Raw genomic sequence first — 20186 nt, forward strand, 5'->3', positions numbered from 1 at the left:
TTTTTTTCTTCTCCCATTGAGGTCTTCCATACATCTCATCTATTTGGGGGCATTTCCTCTGCAGTCTCTGGCTGTGTCTGAAATTACATTATGTTCCCGATATAGTGCACTACTTTTAGGCTTGCTCCATAGAGCTCTGGTCAAAAGTCGTGTGCATTATGTAGGGTATAGGGTGCCATTTCAGACTTCCTCCTCTGTTAGATGTTTCTCTCTGATCCCTAGTATCATCTGATGGATATTGTCCTTTTTTCCCCCTGGGTGATCCTTTTCACACCACTGAGCCCAACCTAGCTGATCTGTACTGTTCTGACCCGGGTTTGGTGGAACAGGAAAGGACAATAAATCTGAGCATTTCACACTGCGGTGCAGACCAGAACCAAGCTGTTGGCTCATTTCTTTTCACAATGTTATTTTCAGCACGATTGACGCAACTGTGGTGAATGCGTAACGAGGCCAACTCAGTACAGCTTGATTTTGTTTTGGTTCGGCTCAGTAGTGTGAAAAGCCCTCAAATGTTTCTTGGCTTCTCTGGGCATCAGGTTGGTGATCTGTGTGCATGGCCTTGAGCTGAAGGCAATGTGCAGCTCGCTCTGAGTGACAGACAACCTGGTTTAGGCCGGAGCCTGGAGGCCATGGTCACAATGCCCACTTCTATTCAAGCTCCTACAGTGTGGTCTGGCTCAGCTGGCCTCTGTTCAGCATCTTCACATTTGGTTATGTTGTGGCTGCTTTTTTTTTTTAAATGGAGGCCGACTGCATTTGAAATCAGACTTGGCCAAAGGTTTCTTCCCTTCAGCTATTGTCCTCTAATCTATGCCGTCCTCAGCCAATTCCAATTTTCCATGTTGTGTACATGCTGGTGTGGGTTTTTTCTTTCAACTGTCATAGATTTATACGCCAGGGTGTGCCCAAGAGCACAGTACACTGACCTTTGACCCAGGTTGCTGTGGCAGCAGCACTATCGTAGGCAGAGAAGCACTAACTAAGGCTAGGGCACTTTATCTACAACCACCTGTAGTATCCATAATGGGTCTTTTTATTGGGTCAATGTACAGATCAGTCACTGGGCGATTCAGGATACAGGATAGGCTCTCTGCAAAGTCTGAATTTTTGGTACATTTTAGGAACACCAACACAGTGTATGGTAAATGGATTCAAAGGGAACTCCATCTGCTGGTGAATTGCTGAATATGCAATCCTAAAGGAGGGCCGTGATTGGTTAATGACCCATGTCAATTTACGTGTATAAAATGGGTCATATAATTATGAGCCCACTCTTGAAATGTGATGTAATTGTAGAGTATAACATTCTAAACAATATCTATACAAAATAAGCTACATCAAAAAGGGTAGTTGGGGCGGCAGGGTAGCCTAGTGGTTCGAGTGTTGGACTAGTAACCGGGAGGTTGCAAGTTCAAACCCCTGAGCTGACAAGCTACAAATCTGTCGTTCTGCCCCTGAACAGGCAGTTAACCCACTGTTCCTAGGCCGTCATTGAAAATAAGAATTTGTTCTTAACTGACTTGCCTAGTTAAATAAAGGTAAAAAATAGTTGAATATTTATATTTTTTATGTTGAATAAATTAAAGTAAAAATGTGTTTCAGAATCTAGACGTACTCCACACTAAGGAGTATAATGACACCAATATGTTTATATCATGTACAGTTCACGGATCATAATGTCTTAGAGGAGGCAGGTATGTCTTAAAATGGACACTTTTCCCAAAAATTTTTGATAGAAATATTAAAAAGCATGTCAAACATCCTTCCTCCCCATGAGGTTTCTATATGAGAATATCCAGAACAATTTGATATACAAAAAATATTTTCCACTCCCAGTAGTGTGAAATCGCACACTTTGTCTATATATACTGAACAAAAATGTAAACACAACATGTAAAGTGTTAGTCCCATGTTTCGTACACACAAAAAAAGTGTTTCTCTTGTGTGTTGTGCACAAATTTGTTTACATCCCTGTTGGTGAGCATTTCTCCTTTGCCAAGATAATCGATCCACCTGACAGGTGTGGCATATCAAGAAGCTGATTAAACAGCATGATCATTAGACAGGTGCACCTTGTGCTGGGGATAATAAAAGGCTACTTTAAAATGTGCAGTTTTGTCACGCAACACTGGCACAGATGTCTCAAGTTTTGGGGGAGCATGCGGACTGCAGGAATGTCCACCAGAACTGTTGCCAGATAATTTAATGTTAATTTCTTGAACATAAGCTGCCTCCAACGTTGTTTTTGAATATTTGGCAGTACATCCATCCGGCACACACAACTGCAGACCATGTGTAACCACACAAACCCAGGACCCCCACATCTGGCTTCTTCACCTGCGGGATCATCTGAGACCAGACAGATGATGAACCTGAGTTTTCTCAACCAAAGAATTTCTGCACAAACTGTCAGAAACCGTCAGGGAAGCTCATCTGTGTGCTCGTTGTCCTCACCAGGGTCTTTCCCTGACAGCAGTTCGGCATTTTAACCGACTTTCAGTGGGCAAATGCACACCTTCAATGACCACTGACATGCTGATAAGTGTGCTCTTCATGGATGAATCCCGGTTTCAACCGTTTTGAGGAGATTGCACCATGTGGGCGAGCGGTTTGCTGATGTCAATGTTTTGAACAGAGAGCCCCATGGTGGCAGTGGAGTTTATGGTATGGGCGGGCATAAGCTAAGGACAACAAACACAATTGCATTTTATTGATGGCAATTTGAATGCACAGAGATACCGTGATGAGATCCCGAGGCCCATTGTTGTGCCATTCATCCGCCGCCATCATCTCATGTTTCCGCATGATAATGCACGCCATGTCGCCAGGATCACTACACAATTTCTGGAAGCTGAAAATAGCCCAGTTTTTCCATGGCCTGCATACTCACCAGACATGTCACCCATTGAGCATGTTTGGGATACACTGGATCGACGTGTTCAACAGCATGTTCCAGTTCCCGCCAATATCCAGCAATTTCGCATAGCCATTGAAGACGTGTGGGACAACATTCCTCAGGCCACAATCAACAGTCTGATCAACTCTATGCTAAGGAGATGGTGGTCACACCAGATACTGACTAGAATCACCTTTGGCAGCAACTCCAGCGTAGATATGCCCTTGTGTTTTAATCTCCGTGTCTGGTGGAAAGCAGACTGAACCAGGTTTTCCTCTAGGATTTTCCCTGGGCTTAGCTCCATTCTGTTTATTTTTTATCCTGAAAAACTCCCCCGTCCTTAACGATTACAAGCATACCCATAACATGATGTAGCCACCACCATGCTTGAAAATAGGAGTGTGGTACTCAGTAATGTGTTGTCTTGGATTTTCCCCAAACACAACACTTTGTATTCATGACAAAAAGTAAATTGCTTTGTCACATTTTCAGTATTACTTTTGTGCCCAGTTGCAAACAGGATGCATGTTTTGGAATATTTTTTATTCTGTACAGGCTTCCTTCTTTTCACTCTGTTAATTAGGTTAGTATTGTGGAGAAACTACAATGCTGTTCCATCTTCAGTTTTCCCCTATCATAGCCATTAAACTTTGTAACTGTTTAAAAGTCACCATTGGCCTCATGGTGAAATCCATGTGCAATTTCCTTCCTCTCCGGCGACTGAGTTAGGAAGGACACCTGTATCTTTGTAGTGACTGGGTGTATTGTATACACCATACAAAGTGTAATTAATAACTTCACCATGCTCAAAGGGATATTCCAAGTCTGCTTTAAAAAATATATATTATCTACCAATAGGTGCGATGTATTGGAAAACTTCCCTGGTCTGTGTGGTTGAATCTGTGTTTCAAATTCCCTGCTTGTCTGAGGGACCTTACAGAGATGAGGTAGTCATTCAAAAATCATGTTAAACACTATTATTGCACACAGACTGAGTCCATGCAATTTATTATGTGACTGACTTGTTAAGTTCAGGAATAAAAATGTGCTTATTTAAGCTTGCCATAAGGGGGTTGAATAATTATTGACTCAAGACCTTTAATATTTATTTGTTCTATTAATTTGTAGAACATGTGAAAAATGTAATTCCTGTTTGACATTATGGGATATTGTGTGTAGGCCAGTGACACATCTCAATTTAAACCATTTTAAATTGAGCCAGTAAAATGATTTTTAATTTTTTTTTTTAAAGTAAAGGAGTGTGTGAATAATTTCTGAATGCACTGTAACTTCCCACTAATCTGGGAGGTGAAAGGCACCAGGGAGAACGTTGTACTGGAATGTGTGTGGAGGCAGGGCCAGGTGAGGATTTGGAGAGTGGGGAGGAGAGGCACGGTATCAGGGAAGTAGGGATTTGACTCTGGTATAAAGCAGCTGGTCTGGAATCTTTCAGAAATAGTGTTTCTTGGATAGGTGTGTGTGAGAGACTTGGGCTATGGCAGGGGAAATTGTGTGTATGCGTAAACTGCATATGATGTGCATGAGAGACATGGAACATGTGTGATGAGAATAGCAGGCTGCTGTTTGTATGCATATTCCGTAGTAGTCCTTGTGCTCTGCATAATACAATATTTCTGCAGCATTCAGCTCTTAGCTTTGTGATAATGTCATTGTTTACATTACTGACATCCTCCTCTCCTATCGACCTGTCCTATCCCACCACTCCAGACATTACACCCTTCTAATGCCCCCTCTTAACCATCCCTTCCTCTGGTCTAATGTTACAGCTATATTCCTGCTACCGCTGTTACAATTATTCATGTGACCGATGCTACTACTTCCGCTAACACTAATAGCCTACTACTTGCCAAATCAGGATTTCCTGTAACCTAAGGAGAGAACGTTAATGGCTAGTAGCTGAATTGGTGCTTTTGTAGTTTTTGCTTTGTCACCATTTGAAATGAACCTACTAGCAGTTAGCCTATGCTAACGGAAGCTACTGTTGCTAGCATTAGCATAGCATTGCTCTGTTGTCGTTTATGGTGGGTACAACTGACATTTGTGTGCGTCTTCCTCCGCTGGCGGCTGATTGTGTGAGGACAGATGCGGTGGGATATGAACTCCCAGGATGGGCATTAACCCAGCGAGTGCCAAACTCCTGAGGTTACAGTGCATACAACATAGCTCTGAATCTCGTCTCTTCTTGTTTTAATCACGCACACTTTCCGCAAAGCCCCTATTTTTTTCATATATCTTTCATCTATCTATTGTTGTCTCCATAACCCTTTTTGTCTGTCTCTCTGTGTTGGCCACTATAATCAAATATGTTCCAGTTCTGTCTATGGGATAAACGAGACTTGGAAAGTTCGAGATGGTGGAAAGCACTAAGTAGGAGTGTGGTAAATAACTTGACAATCAAGGTTATACAGTACTAGTGCTGTTATTCCATTGAGGTGTAGTGGGTGGAGGCAGTGTGCCATTTTTTTCCCCCTCAGTTATTAAAAGGGTGTTTCTATTATGTTCTGGACTGAAGACTCTTCTTCCTGTACGCCTACTGTAGGCACTCTCGCCTCAGCCAAAACCTCCCCCCTCTACGATTTTACTTCTCTCTTTCATCCTTCCCACCATTGCTCACCTCTCCACAGTTAGCCTTTGTGCAATACACCTGAAACAGCAGGCCATTTTAACTCGGGACCTGACGATGACTCACCCAGCACCACCAGTGGATTTCATTCAAATCTGTGCTAAACACACAGGTGATGTCAGAGCCTCTCCCTCTCTCCTTTCTCTGCTACTTTACACCCCTGTCAATCGTGTCTCTCACTGCTGGGCCTGGCAGGAGGTAGAGATGATGGAAACAAAGAGAGAGAAAAAAAAGGGTTAGACAGACCGATCCTCTCTGCTAGAACAGTGGTCCACTCTCTCCTGAAGAGCAGGAGGGAGGGAGAGCGAGCGGGAGGGCGGTAGAGCGAGCGGAAGATTGGAAGGAGGAGAACAGGAGGGAGAACGAAGGGAGGGAACAAACAAAAAAAAGAGACTGAGTGGGAGACTGATAACCCTGTTCGTCACCTGAGTGATGGGGCTGGGGGGCACTGGCCTGCCTACACAGCCTAGGCTATCCAGGAATGCTACTGTACACACACAATTACACAGACACACACGTACATACAACCACCAGGGCTCTACAGTGCTACCATTTTGGGGACATACAGTATGCTCGCCCTTCCCTTCCTAAATACGTTTCTGTGCTACCTGGAGTTTTTATTTGTGAGCACCAGTGCCCCTAGAAAAATCACCCAGATAATTGTTCTAGTGATTACTTTGCTGTACAACATCCTCTGAATGCCATAGGGGAATACATTGAGTGCAGATAGCCTATATCTCAATCTTAAAAAAATCTGTTTTTCTATTGCCACTTAACCCTGTATTTTGTAATTGCTGGCAATTCTTACCATTTTAATACGTCAAATATTTTTCATTGTGCATTCAGTACTACCGAACGGTGTTCAACGTTTCATTAAACCGTATAGGTACTGTACTGAATGACTTCTTGATTATGGTTGCCCAGAGGGTGATTGTCTATGGTGTGCTGCATCAGGACTCTGTTATCACCTGAACGCTGGTTATGTGGATGGGCAACTTCCTCCAAATTGTTAAGAACTAATGGGCCCACCTCTGTGTCCATTTTGTAGTAGCTTGCTGAACCAAGTTTGACGCATGCCTCCACACGAAAGGAGAGTCATCGTTTTCAGCAGCGTTAGCCAGCACTGCGAAATGTCTGGCTACCGCTCGCCTGATTGCAGCCATACTACTTGCCAGGAGAACTGGGTTGCTGTAAGCTACCTACCGGTTCTAAATCTCTCAAGTGTGTGACATTGATCAAATAATGGTGTGTTTTACGGACACTCCCCCCCCCCCCATTATCATATTGGAGGAAAAAATACAGAAATAAACTAATAAATATATACAGTACCAGGCAAAAGTTTGGAAACACCTACCGATTCAAGGCTTTTGCTATGAAATAACATATATGGAATCATGTAGTAACCAAAAAAGTGTTAAATCAAAATATACTTATATTTTACATTCTTCAAAGTAGCCACCCTTTGCCTTGATGAAAGCTTTTTCTCTCAACCAGCTTCATGAGGTAGTCATCTGGAATGTTTTAACAACAGTCTTGAAGGAGTTCCCACATATGCAGAGCACTTGTTGGCTGCTTTTCCATCACTCTGCGGTCCAACTCATCCCAAACCATCTCAATTGGGTTGAGGTCGTGTGATTGTTGAGGCAAGGTCATCTGATGCAGCACTCCATCACTCTCCCTCTTGGTCAAATAGCCATTACACAGCCTGGAGGTCAGGTTGAAAAACAATTGATAGTCCCACTAAGTACAAACCAGATGGGATGGCATATCACTGCAGAATGCTTTGGTAGCCATGCTGGTTAAGTGTGCCTTGAATTCTAAATAACTCACTAACAGTGTCACCAGCGAGGCACCATAACACCACCTCCATGCTTCACATTGGGAACAACATGCAGAGATCATCCATTCACCTACTTTGCGTCTCACAAAGACACGGCGGTTGGAACCAAAAATCTCAAATTTGGTCTCATTAGACCAAAGGACAGATTTCCACCGGTCTAATGTCCATTGCTCATGTTTCTTGGCCCAAGCAAGTTTCTTCTTATTATTGGTGTCCTTTAGTAGTGGTTTCTTTGCAGTAATTTGACCATGAAGGTGTGATTTCACGTAGTCTCCTTTGAACAGTTGATGTTGATGTGCCTGTTACTTGAACTCTGTGAAGCATTTATTTAGGCTGCAATCTGAGGGGCAGTTAATTGCCGATTTCTGAGGCTGGTAACTCTAATGAACTTATCCTCTGCAGCAGAGTTAACTCTGGGTCTTCCTTTCCTGTGGCGGTCTTCATGAAAGCCAGTTTTATCAGCGCTTGATGGTTTTTGCATCTGCACTTTTCGGATTGGATGACCTTCATGCTTTAGGTAATGATGGACTGTTTCTCTTTTCTTATTTGAGCTGTTCTTGCCATAATATGGACTTGTTCTTTTACCAAATAGGGCTATCTTCTGTATACCACCCCTACCTTGTCACAACACAACTAGCTCAAACTCATTAAGAAGGAAAGAAATTCTATAAATGCACTTTTTAACAAGGCACAACTGTTAATTGAAATGCATTCCAGGTGACTACCTCATGATGCTGGTTTAGAGAATGCCAAGAGTGTGCAAAGCTCTCATCAAGGCAAAGGGTGGTGACTTTGAAGTATTTTTTTAATATATTTTGATTTTAAAATAAATGAGTAGGTGTGTCAACTTTTGACTGCTACTGGAAATGAATGTGTGACTAATTAAATACCACATTTTAAACATAGGTATGTGGAGGAAAATGTATGAACTTGCCTGCTAATTTTATCTATTTGTGTGCATTTATTTATTTGTAATTATGGCAGGTCTGGTCCTCCAGACACATGTGCTCTTTGTAAAATGTCACCTCTGTAGTGATGCGACACTCATCTAGGGTGTTTGTGTTCTGAACCCAAACGATGAAATCACAAGGCCACACACCTTAAGGTAAAGTAGGCTTATTGTGTGGGGGTGGGAATCAGAATCAGTTTGATCCATTTTCAACATTACTGAGTCAACTGGGTTGTAGCACTGAATTGCGTGTGTTCGCAAGTTTTACTGCTCTCTGAACCAAACGAAGTGAACTCAGTGTTTCCGAGGGGTGAGGGAGTTCGTATGGATGTAACAACTGTGATTGTGGCATTTTAATTCCGTAGCAGTCCCATGCATTTAGTGCTGTATAATCACATAATTATCACATAGGCATCAGAAGCTGCTATTAGTTCAACTGTGAAAGCATTACTTTGAAGTATGTGTATGGTATAATTTACTCTGTGTTGCGTGTGCATGCATACAAGTGTATCAATGTCAGGAAGTATTACACTGAACAAAAATAGAAACTTAACATGTGAAGTGTTGGTCCCATGTTTCATGAGCTGAAATAAAAGATCCCAGAAATGTTCCATGTGCACAAAAAGCTTATTTCTCTCAATTTTGTGCACAAATTTGTTTACATCCCTGTTGGTGAGCATTTCTCCTTTGCCAAGATAATCCATCCACCTGATTAGGGTTTATATATCAAGAAGCTCATTAAACAGCATAAATATTACACAGGTGCACCTTGTACTGGGGACGAAAGGCCACTTTAAAATGTGCAAGTTTTGAGGGAGCGTGCAATTGGCCTGCTGACTGCATGTATGGCGTCGTGTGGGTGAGCAGCTTCCTGATGTCAACGTTGTGAACAGAGTGCCCCATGGTGGCGGTGGGGTTATTGTATGAACAGGCATAAGCTACGGACAACGAACAACGTTGTCCGTGGCAATTTGAATGCACAGATACTGTGACGAGATCCTGAAGCCCATTGTTGTGCCATTTTATTCATTATGATCTAAAAGGCGAAACAGAACCTAGATCATCATCATACTACTCTGAGAGGCTTTGTGGATACGAGCCCTGGTGTCTTTTACACAGCTTCTCATCTGACACAGCCTCACTCACCAAGATCTCACTTTCCCTTTCACTGTCTCGCACTCTCTCCCTATCACTTTTTTTCCCTTGTGTGATCTCTGTCCTTGGCGCTGTCCTCTCTCTCTTGCGCTCTCACCCTCGCTCTATTCATGTCACTCCATCTCTCATTGCCCCACCACACTGAAGTAGTTATGTCATAGATATATATGATACTCAGGGGTGCTTTGTTGAGCTGGAACAGTAGGAACATGTTCTTTCTTGGCCACAGCTGCACCGTGTAGTCTTTCTGTACTCATCTTGGGTCTCAATAGAGAGTTGTCCTGTTGCAGTGGACAGAGAATAGACCTACACTGCCCTCGTGTGGTCACTACTGCGCAATACATCAATCGGTCGACATTGATTCACAATGATGAAACTTGGATTTCTTTGCTGCTCTGGGACTTGGACAAATGCTATGCCACTACCTTTCAAGAAAATAATTTCACTACCGCTAACAGTGATACTTTCACTATGGTTTTGGTGTGAAAGTGTTTTATTACTGAATGTGGAAGTGATTTTGAAGGGTGTAGTGTCTGTTATAAACACATTAAAGGGCCACCTCAGAGGAAGTTGCCGCACCTATTTCGAGTAATTCCTGTCCTAGAGCAGAAATTATTTCGTTAAGTTTTCAGACCCCTTCACTTAAAAAAAAAAAAATAATAATAAAGGATTTTAAAATAAGGCTGCTCCATTTTATTTACTTATTGTCATGGGGTATTGTGTGTAGATTGACGATAAAAAAAAAAAATTAACATTTAAAAAAAATCTTAACCCTCATCCATCTACACACAATACCCCATAATGACAAAGCAAAAACTGTTTATTTTTTTCTTCATTTTTGGCAAATTTACATGTTTTCAGACCCTTTACTCTGAAGCATATTTGGCAGCGATTACAGCCTCAAGTCTTCTTGGGTATGACGCTACAAGCTTGGAATACCTGTATTTTGAGTTTCTCCCATTCTTCTCTGCAGATCCTCTCCAGCTCTGTCAGGTTGGATGGGGAGTTTCGCTGCACAGCGATTTCCAGGTCTCTCCAGAGATGTCCGGGCTCTGGCTGGGCCAGAGACTTGTCCGGAAGCCACTCCTGCGTTGTCTTGACTGTGTGCTTAGGGTCATTGTCCTGTTGGAAGACTAACCTTCGCCCCAGTCTGAGGTCCTGAGCGCTCTGGAGCAAGTTTTCATGAAGGATCTCTCTCTGTACTTTGCTCCAGTCATCTTTCCCTCGATCCTGACTAGTCTCCCAGTCTCTGCCACTGAAAAATATCCCCACAGCATGATGTTGCCACCGCCATGCTTCACCGTAGGGATGATATTGGCCAAGTAATGAGCGTTGCCTGATTTCCTCCAAAACTGATGCTTGGCATTCAGGCCAAAGAGTTCAATCTTGGTTTCATCAGACCAGAGAATCTTGTTTCTCATGGTCAGAGTCCTTTTAGGTGCCTTTTGGCAAACTCCAAGCGGGCTGTCATGTGCATTTTACTGAGGAGTGGTTACCATCTGGGCACTCTACCATAAAGGCCTGATTGGTGGAGTGCTGCAGAGATTGTTGTCCTTCTGGAAGGTTCTCCCATCTCCAAAGAGGATCGATCTCTGGAGCTCTGAAAGAGTGACCATTGTGGTGGAACATTCTATTCAAGTGAGAGAGACTTGGTCATTTCTTCAAACAATCATCTTTATTCAATAGCGATGAATTATTGCAATTATGAAACCATCGACCCAGTAGTCTTGACTGTTGGGCCGAGAGCCTACCCTTTAAAGACCATGCTGTTCCTTATATACCCGATACCAAGATTTCTCAGTCATTGCTGGTTCAACCCCCTCCCATAAGAATTGGGGGCACCATGAGCCACTTTGGGTTCATCCTGTGGTCACATGCTTCTGGTGTTGTCTCCCAGATGCCAGGATAATCAGGAATACTGAGGCCTTTGTTCTGTTCCTCCAGGCTATCTCTATCTCGGTGACACCCACCACATCTGATCTTTTGGAATGCCAGCTGTAGGTTTTTTTTTCATCAACCAAATCATCACTTAATCAGTTGCCAGCCCAAGCTCCATAAAGACATCTCTCAGTTAACACAGAAAAGGAGAGCGAGAGTCCTAAGAACGTTGCTCTATTAAATAAAACAATTTGGTGCATAAATATAACCTCTTGTAATCCTGCTAACACACCATCGGGTTATTGGTCACCTCCCTGACCAAGACCCTTCTCCCCCGATTGCTCAGTTTGGCTGGGTCGGCCAGCTCTATGAAGATTTTTGATGGTTCCAAACTTCTTGCATTTTAAGAATGATGGAGGCCACTGTGTTCTTTGGGACTTTCAATGCTGCAGAAATATTTTTGTACCCTTCCCCAGATCTGTGCCTTGACACAATCCTGTCTCGGAGCTCTACGGACAATTCCTTCAACCTCATGGCTTGGTTTTTGCTCTGACATGCACTGTCAACTGTGGGACCTTATATAGACAGGTGTGTGCCTTTCCAAATCATGTCCAACCAATTGAATTTTCCACGGGTGGACTCCAAGTTGTGGAAACATCAAGGATGGTCAATGGAAACAGGATGCACCTCAGCTAAATTTCGAGTCTCATAGCAAAGGGTCTGAATACTTATGTAAATAAGCTGTACTGTTTTTATTTGTAATACTTTTGCAAAAATGTCTAAAAACCTGTTTTCACTTTGACATTATGGGGTATTGTCTGTAGATTGATGAGAAACTTTATTTAATCAATTTTAGAATAAGGCAGTAACTTAACAAAATGTGGAAAAAGTGAATGCACTACATATTCAGTAATTGGGGGTGGGAATGTGTTGATTTCCACGTGTAGCAGACAAGTAACAACAAATAGGGCACCGATTGACAGCTGGCAGTGTAAGTAGCTAGCATGCTAACCTTAGCCAGCTAATGGAAGTTATGAGCACCATTTCAGTTAAGAGTGGCATACTGTAAGTCAGGTGAAAATAATAATTTCAGAAAAAGACTACCAAGCCTACCTGTTTTGAGTCTCCGCGGTGCCTATACGGGCTGTTGACATGCTGAGGGTTGACGTTTTTCTGACTGTTACCGTTTGATAATTCCAGTGAAACTTTTGGATTCCAGACTTCATTAATATTTGGACATTATCAAATCGCTATATTTTTTGTTCGCTCTGTTATCATTTCAGCACGCTAGCTAGCTATATATCACAATGCATTATCTAAATTACGGCCGCTAATCCGCCATAGAAAATAGAAAGAATGTAAACTCCAGGTAATATGGCTAGCCTAACTATTGAACTGTTTGGAGCTTGTATTGAAGCAATTTTGTTTTGTATGGCCCGGTTCCCCCGAGTGGGTGGAGATTTCTCTTTAGGATCAATGGAATAGTGGAAAAATGTGCAAACGCTTTACACCTGGGGCACCGGGCCATGCAAAAATGAATTTGCATAGAACTTTAGTAGTCAAAACCATTCATCTTGTGGCGACGGGGGAAGCGGGGTTCTAAAAAGCTATTTTATTGTGCAATTTTACCATTTCTAAACAGGTTTCTTTTTCATGCAGACTAGTTCAAAAATAAGTGCAATTTGACAAATGATCTAATGGCTTATGATATTTTGCTGGTAAAAAAAGGGAAGTGCAAAAACCTTAGTTTGCACCCCCTATTTTAATTTGCTCCATGAGAAGTGTAGGGTCGTTACAGCCACAAAGTCATAAACCCTGTTCATTTTAACATTTTTCTTCTTAAAATCTGACTAAACCCAACTCCGCTTCACCTTAAATTAAGACCGAAAAGCTAATTTTTGTTTTCATGAATTTGATATAGCCAATTTTGACCCAAAGGCCAGGGAGAAAAGCTGTTTGGCTCCTAGATGACTCGTGAATTGGAAGTACTTTACATCAGATGTTCCTAATTAATAAATCTGGAGTCACAAATTCAGATTTAACCCTTCAACCCCAAAATCTATTAGACTTTGAATAAAAATTGATTTACATTGTTGTGAAACATCATGGGTAAGCTCTGGCCATCTTTCAGCTCAAAAAGTGGATTTCTACTGGTGTGGGTGTTTTTAATTTAATTTGTACCAGACTCATTTAGGATGACTCACACACCTATTGTTGTATTCTTACCTCTTCTTGTCATTGTATTTCAACCAATTCCATCTCACACTAATTCAAGGTAATGAAAGCTTCCAGAGATTCTGTATTCAGAAAGAAATGGTTAGCTTCACTCAACTTCAGGTCTTAAATGGGAGGAAAATTACATTTCAGGTCAAAAATATTTATGGGCAATGGGGATAGATGCGGTAGAGCGGTCAATGGAATGCAGACCGTGGGGGATAGGACACTAGATTGGCACACATTCAACAAATCTGATCTAACAAAGTGGATATTTGTCAAATCTGCCATGATTGATGTATTTTAACAAGCCCGCAATGTGGTTACTAAAATCAGATTTTGACTGAAAACCAGTCAGTATCTGGTGTGACTACCATGCAAAGTTGCTGGATATCGGCGGGAGCTGGAGCACGCTGTCGAACACGTCGATCCAGTGCATCCCAAACATGCTCAATGGGTGACATGTCTGGTGAGTATGCAGGCCATGGAAGAACTGGGACATTTTCAGCTTCCAGGAATTGTGTACAGATCCTTGCGACATGGGGCTGTGCATTATCATGCTGAAACGAGGTGATGGTGGCGGATTAATGGCACGACAATGGGCCTCAGGATCGTCATGGTATCTCTATGCATTCAAGTTGTCATCAATAAAATGCAATTGTGTTCATTATCCGTAGCTTATGCCTGCCCATACCATAACCCCACCTTGTGGCACTCTTGATCACAACGTTGGCATCAGAAAACCTCTCGACCACATGTGGTCTGTCATTTGCCCGGTACAGTTGAAACTGGGATTCATGCGAAGAGCACACTTATCCAGTGTGCCAGTGGCCATCGAAGTTTGTGCAGAAATTCTTTGGTTGTGCAAAACCACAGTTTAATCAACTGTCCGGGTGGCTGGTCTCAGACGATCCCGCAGTGGAGGTCCGGGGCTGCCATGGTTACACGTGGTCTGCGGTTGTGAGGCAGGCTGAACGTCCGGCAAAATTCTCTAAAACGACATTGAGGTGGCTTATGATAGAGAAATGGAACATTCAATTATCTGGCAACAGGTCTGGTGGACATTCCTGCAAGTCAGCTTGCAATTGCACGCTCCCTCAACTTGACATCTGGCATTGTGTGGTGCAGTTTTGTCACACATTTTAGAGAAGCCTTTTATTTTCCCCAGCACAAGGTGGACCTGTGTAATGATCATGCTGTTTAATCAGCCTCTTGACATGCCACACCTGTCAGGTGGATGGATTATTTTGGCAAAGGTGCAATCTTTATACGTCATGCTATCTTGGCTGAGCTCTTATGTCAAGCACCGGGAAACGGACTCAAATCTCAGAGGTAAGGTCTTTTAATTTAGCCAGTGGCTTGTAATTAAGATGGATGGCTATAGAGATTAGCACTGAATCCCTACGAGTGGTGCAGTGCAGACCAATTCATTGGATGAGTATGACAGCTCCCCATAAGCGCAAGATGTATGAATGCTCTGACTTCTGTGGAGGCCTCATATCAGTAAATGCTGCACTGCCACTGTAGACGTCAGATTGAAAGGCTCTGCATGGTCAATCTCCGTGTCTGCTCTACACAGACCGGACAAGTTTAAGCGGACGCGGAATGGATTGTGGCCATTGTAGTTCATTACTATGTTTTCTGCACTAAACAATGTAGAATATTGGCCTGTTGAAAACTACAACTTATTACTGTATCGCACAGTTCAGGCTTGCTTGATCTGATTTATCTCTACAGAAATTGCACATCGAGCCCACAGAAAAAAAACAGAATGAAATGGAATTCAAATAATTGAACCGACATTGGTAAATTAGTTGTTGAAAAACCGACATTTTGGTTAACTGCTCAGCACTATAAGTGAACAAGGGAAACATGCACACATGCATGTGCATAGTGTTGTATCACTGATCAATTCAGTCTTCTCTGTTTTGGTTACATCTCATTCAATATCTGTAATGAAAGGTCACGATCCATTGCACTAAACTCTGTTTGCTTCTGCAACGAATCAGCAAAGAAAGGAAGGAGAGGAAATGACTTGCATGCCGACAGGCTGGAAGAAATATTTTTGTGCTGAAATGTAATTTGTCTTCCATTAAGACCTGAAGTTGCGTGAAGCTAACCATTTCTTTCTGAATACAGAATCTCTGGAAGCTTTCATTACCTTGAATTAGTGTGAGATGGAATTGGTTGAAATACAATGACAAGAAGAGGTAAGAATACAACAATAGGTGTGTGAGTCATCCTAAATGAGTCTGGTACAAATTAAATTAAAAACACCCACACCAGTAGAAATCCACTTTTTTGAGCTGAAAGATGGCCAGAGCTTACCCATGATGTTTCACAACAATGTAAATCAATTCTTATTCAAAGTCTAATAGATTTTGGGGTTGAAGGGTTAAATCTGAATTTGTGACTTCAGATTTATTCATTAGGAACATCTGATGCAAAGTGCTTCCAATTCACGAGTCATCTAAGAGCCAAACAGCTTTTCTCCCTGGCCTTTGGGTCAAAATTAGCTTTTTGGTCTTAATTTAAGGTGAAGCTGAGTTGGGTTTAAAATCAGATTTTAAGAAGAAAAATGTTAAAATTAACAGGGTTTATGACTTTGTGGCTGTGACGACCCTACACTTCTCATGGAGCAAATTAAAATAGGGGGTGCAAAACTAAGGTTTTTGCACTTCCCCTTTTTTACCAGCAAATTATCATAAGCCATTAGATCATTTGTCAAATTGCACTTATTTTTGAACTAGTCTGCATAAAAAAGAAACCTGTTTAGAAATGGTAAAATTGCACAATATAATTGCTTTTTAGAACCCCGCTTCCCCCGTCGCCACAAGATGAATGGTTTTGACTACTAAAGTTCTATGCAAATTCATTTTTGCATGGCCCGGTGCCCCAGGTGTAAAGCGTTTGCAAATTTTTTCCACCATTCCATTGATCCTAAAGAGAAATCTCCACCCACTCGGGGGAACCGGGCCATACAAAACAAAACTGCTTCAATACAAGCTCCAAACAGTTCAATAGTTAGGCTAGCCATATTACCTGGAGTTTACATTCTTTCTATTTCTATGGCGGATTAGCGGCCGTAATTTAGATAATGCATTGTGATATATATATAGCTAGCTAGCGTGCTGAAATGATAACAGAGAGAACAAAAAATATAGCGATTTGATCATGTCCGTGTGCATGTCCAAATATTAATGAAGTCTGGAATCCAAAAGTTTCACTGGAATTATCAAACGGTAACAGTCAGAAAAACGTCAACCCTCAGCATGTCAACAGCCCATAAAGGCACCGCGGAGACTCATAACAGGTAGGCTTAGTAGTCTTTTTCTGAAATTTATTATTTTCACCTGACTTACAGTATGCCACTAATTTTCGTGCCTTTTGAAATCCCTACACGTCATAGAGGTTTCATTTGTGACTTGTTCTGATAGCCTTTCGTCGAAGTAATGCAATTGAGTATGCGTTTATACAGGGTGTACCGCCCCCACCTACGTCAACCAATCATGTCAATGCGGTGCTATACGGAGCCCTCCGCATTGTTTAAAAAAAAATGCGACGCTCACAGTATCACGCTCTCCCTACAGAGCCTTAGGTCAGCATTTCCCGATCAAGCATAAATTGGTGTGAAGAGAAGGCACACATGATCAAAAGGGATAGGAAGCAGTAGATCTAAGTGGCTGATAGTTGGTATGCCTTGTTTACTTGAAAGAACGACTAAAATCGTGATTTTTGTCAGACAGCAAAGGCAGCAGCCCTTTAGAGATGAGATGTTGGATTGAAATAATAAAGTCATCAAGTAAAACAAATTTGATTAAAGTTGTGTGAATAAATGATTGTTAGTAAGTGATAAGCAGTACTTTTATTAATTGTTTAATAGTGTTACAGCATTCAACCCATATATTGCATTGTGCGTTTAATGTCAAGAAAATAATCGAAAACCGTGATATCCTTTTTTATAATCAAACCGAACCGACCTTAAAGCACAAATCGTGGGGTGGCGCACAATTGGCCCAGAGTCGTCCGGGTTAGGGGAGGGTTTGGCCCAGAGTCGTCCGGGTTAGGGGAGGGTTTGGCCAAGATGTTTTTTGTCCCATCTCGCTCTAGCAATGCACGCTAACACGGTCGCTAGGTGTACGGTGTTTCCTCCCGACACATTGGTGCAGCTGGCGTCCGGGTTAAGCGGGCATTGTGTCAAGAAGCAGTGCGGCTCGGCCGGTTTGTGTTTCGGAGGACGCACGGCTCTCGACCGTCGCCTCTTCCGAGTCTGTATGGGAGTTGCAGCAATCGGACAAGACTGTAACTACCAATTGGATACCACTTTTTGTTTTTTGAGCACTATTCGCTCAGTTCTTTTTCGCTTACAAAAAAAGTGGCCGATGTCTTGCTTCTCCTGCAGATATTCAGTGTTTCCGCCCTGGCTGCACTTGTGGGTCTGACTTTTTAATGTCTCTTATTTTCACGTTAGGTTATTGTACAGGGAGCAGACAAAGACTCTGAGTAAAGCTCAGAGTGCCAATAAGTGGCACTGAGTTCTAATATACAATTATGTGGTAAAGGTCCTCAATCAGTTAGTACATGTCTGTTATCCTTGCCTGCTGCTAGGCAACACAGCACAGTGACTCTAAAGAATCCATCCCTTCCTGTTTTTCACCATGGCTTTCTCAAGTCGAGGCCGTTATGGTCCAACACGATGTAGAAAGAAGTGTCTGCAGTGGCATTTGATAAGTGGTTTGTGGGTACTTTTTCTACGTGTGTGCCTGCGTGCTTATTACACGGAATGTGTTTATCTCTTTCTGGTAATGACTGAGTTTAGTTTGCTGTGGCTTCCTTAGGAAGTCTCTTTAGTTTCCTCCTCAGATTATCTGCAATAAATCAGTCTTCTACCGGGGTGACATGCTCTTTGCATTTCCCCATTTACGTGTGTGTGTGTGTGTGTGTGTGTGTGTAAGATTAGCTTATTGCCCCATTCTGAGTGTCTCACAGTACGTGTCGAAGTCCTAGACAGTGTGACATGGGAAACTCCGATCGACAAGATGTGGAGGCACATATTTCGCACCAAACGGGGTTTTCGTGTGCCCCAGGCAAGTATCACACCGTGTGTGTGTGTGAATTGCTTGGCTGTGTGTATTGCTTGGCTCTGTGTGGTGTATTTTAGGAGCTAAAAAAGGGGTTTCAGTGACCTGAGAGGTAGGCGTAGGAAACGCATCTGTGGCAGTAGCCTCTGACCTTGACCGAACTACTTATCCTTCCTGACTGTCACAGTGGAAAGGCAAAGACCAGAGTACAGTCAAAGTAGACTCTCCTAGAACCTCTGACTTGAAATAAGTTGACATTTTGTTATTCATCGCTTGTGTCTTGAGACTTTCTAGAAGACATGAACATGATGACTGAGAAACTATAAGTGCTATCATTGTAGCAAGATGTTTTAGTAGTTATACCATTCTAAAGTCACTGATTTGACATCTTGTATTTTGAGGTGGGGGGGGGGGGGGGCACCACTTTGAGCAGATTTGCCTTGTATCTGGGAATCTTACTCGCTCCATCTCTCTACAAAGAACTTGAATTACTTCTAGTCAGCACAGTGTGCAAAAGCCTATTGAGTGTTCTGTCAGGTGAAATTAACAAATTTACAACTTGGCTTAGAAAATGGCTTGTAGCCTTCTCGGAAGAGCAAGAGACTGTGAAACAATTGTCTATATTCTCTATTAGCTTTATGCGTGCATGTATGTATTTTGTGTGTGTTAATGGAGAAAGTGGGTGGACACACTCACTGCCCCTCGACTGTGTCCATGTGTGTGTCACTTATTTATCGAGCCCACAACTCCTAGCCTAAAATAATGCCTTTATTGGTGGCTCGCCCAACGTCATGTGGTAACATCATACAAAAACACATCTTATTTTTCTCCTTCCATCGCCTTGACAACCAACCTTTGCTGTGAACACTGCATGTAACTCTGTTGTCTGTTCACACTGCTATGCTTTATCTTGGCCAGGTCGCAGTTGTAAATGAGAACTTGTTCTCAACTAGCTTACCTGGTTAAATAAAGGTTATATATATATATATATATTTTTTTTTAAATTTATTTTTATTTTTTTTTATAAATGTGACGAGTCCTGTATGGGCCACGTCAATTCCGAGCCCAACCCGACCCACCCGCATAGAACTGTTTTCGAGAGCCGATCCGTAACACGACAAATAACATCCATTTATTTCAATTTTTTTTTTTTTTAGGACTCCAGAGTAGTAGGCTATTATTCTCCTCCCTGTTAACTTGTCTTGCGTGTCTTTTCAACATTTGAATAGAAGGAAACTATTCCATGAATTATTAACACCATGAGATGCGGCACATTGAAAGCCTATAGCGACATAATGAAACAAGACCTTTTTACGTTCAATATTGTTTAGATAATCAAATAGTTTACTTGAAACTTTTCAACGAAACCATTCCAAGAATCGCATATAGGCTGCAAAATTTTTTTTATTTAGAAGGATCTACTCCAACTTTTACCAGCCACCGGTTTAACATGGATATGGCCTGCGTTTGGTCGAAATGAAGGAAAGCCTGAATTAACATTAACATTAACCGTTCCACTCGCCAGC

At 42.1% G+C, this 20186-nt stretch overlaps 1 protein-coding gene across 2 annotated transcripts in view; it reads left to right on the forward strand.

Annotated features, from left to right (window-relative positions):
- Positions 1–20186, forward strand: part of rps6ka1 (ribosomal protein S6 kinase a, polypeptide 1) — a 114127-nt gene that overhangs the window by 55066 nt on the left and 38875 nt on the right. The window contains exon 1 of one of the 2 annotated variants that reach the window (XM_036962275.1): positions 18475–18666. The exons of the other annotated variant lie outside the window; for it this stretch is intronic. Coding sequence (XP_036818170.1) covers positions 18619–18666 — 48 coding nt within the window. The 5' untranslated portion in view covers positions 18475–18618. Of the gene's footprint in view, positions 1–18474; positions 18667–20186 lie in introns of those variants that run through there. 2 annotated transcript variants of the gene reach the window in all.

The sequence above is a fragment of the Oncorhynchus mykiss genome, chromosome 25 (assembly GCF_013265735.2).
Source record: "Oncorhynchus mykiss isolate Arlee chromosome 25, USDA_OmykA_1.1, whole genome shotgun sequence".
NCBI classification, from domain to species: Eukaryota; Metazoa; Chordata; class Actinopteri; order Salmoniformes; family Salmonidae; genus Oncorhynchus; species Oncorhynchus mykiss.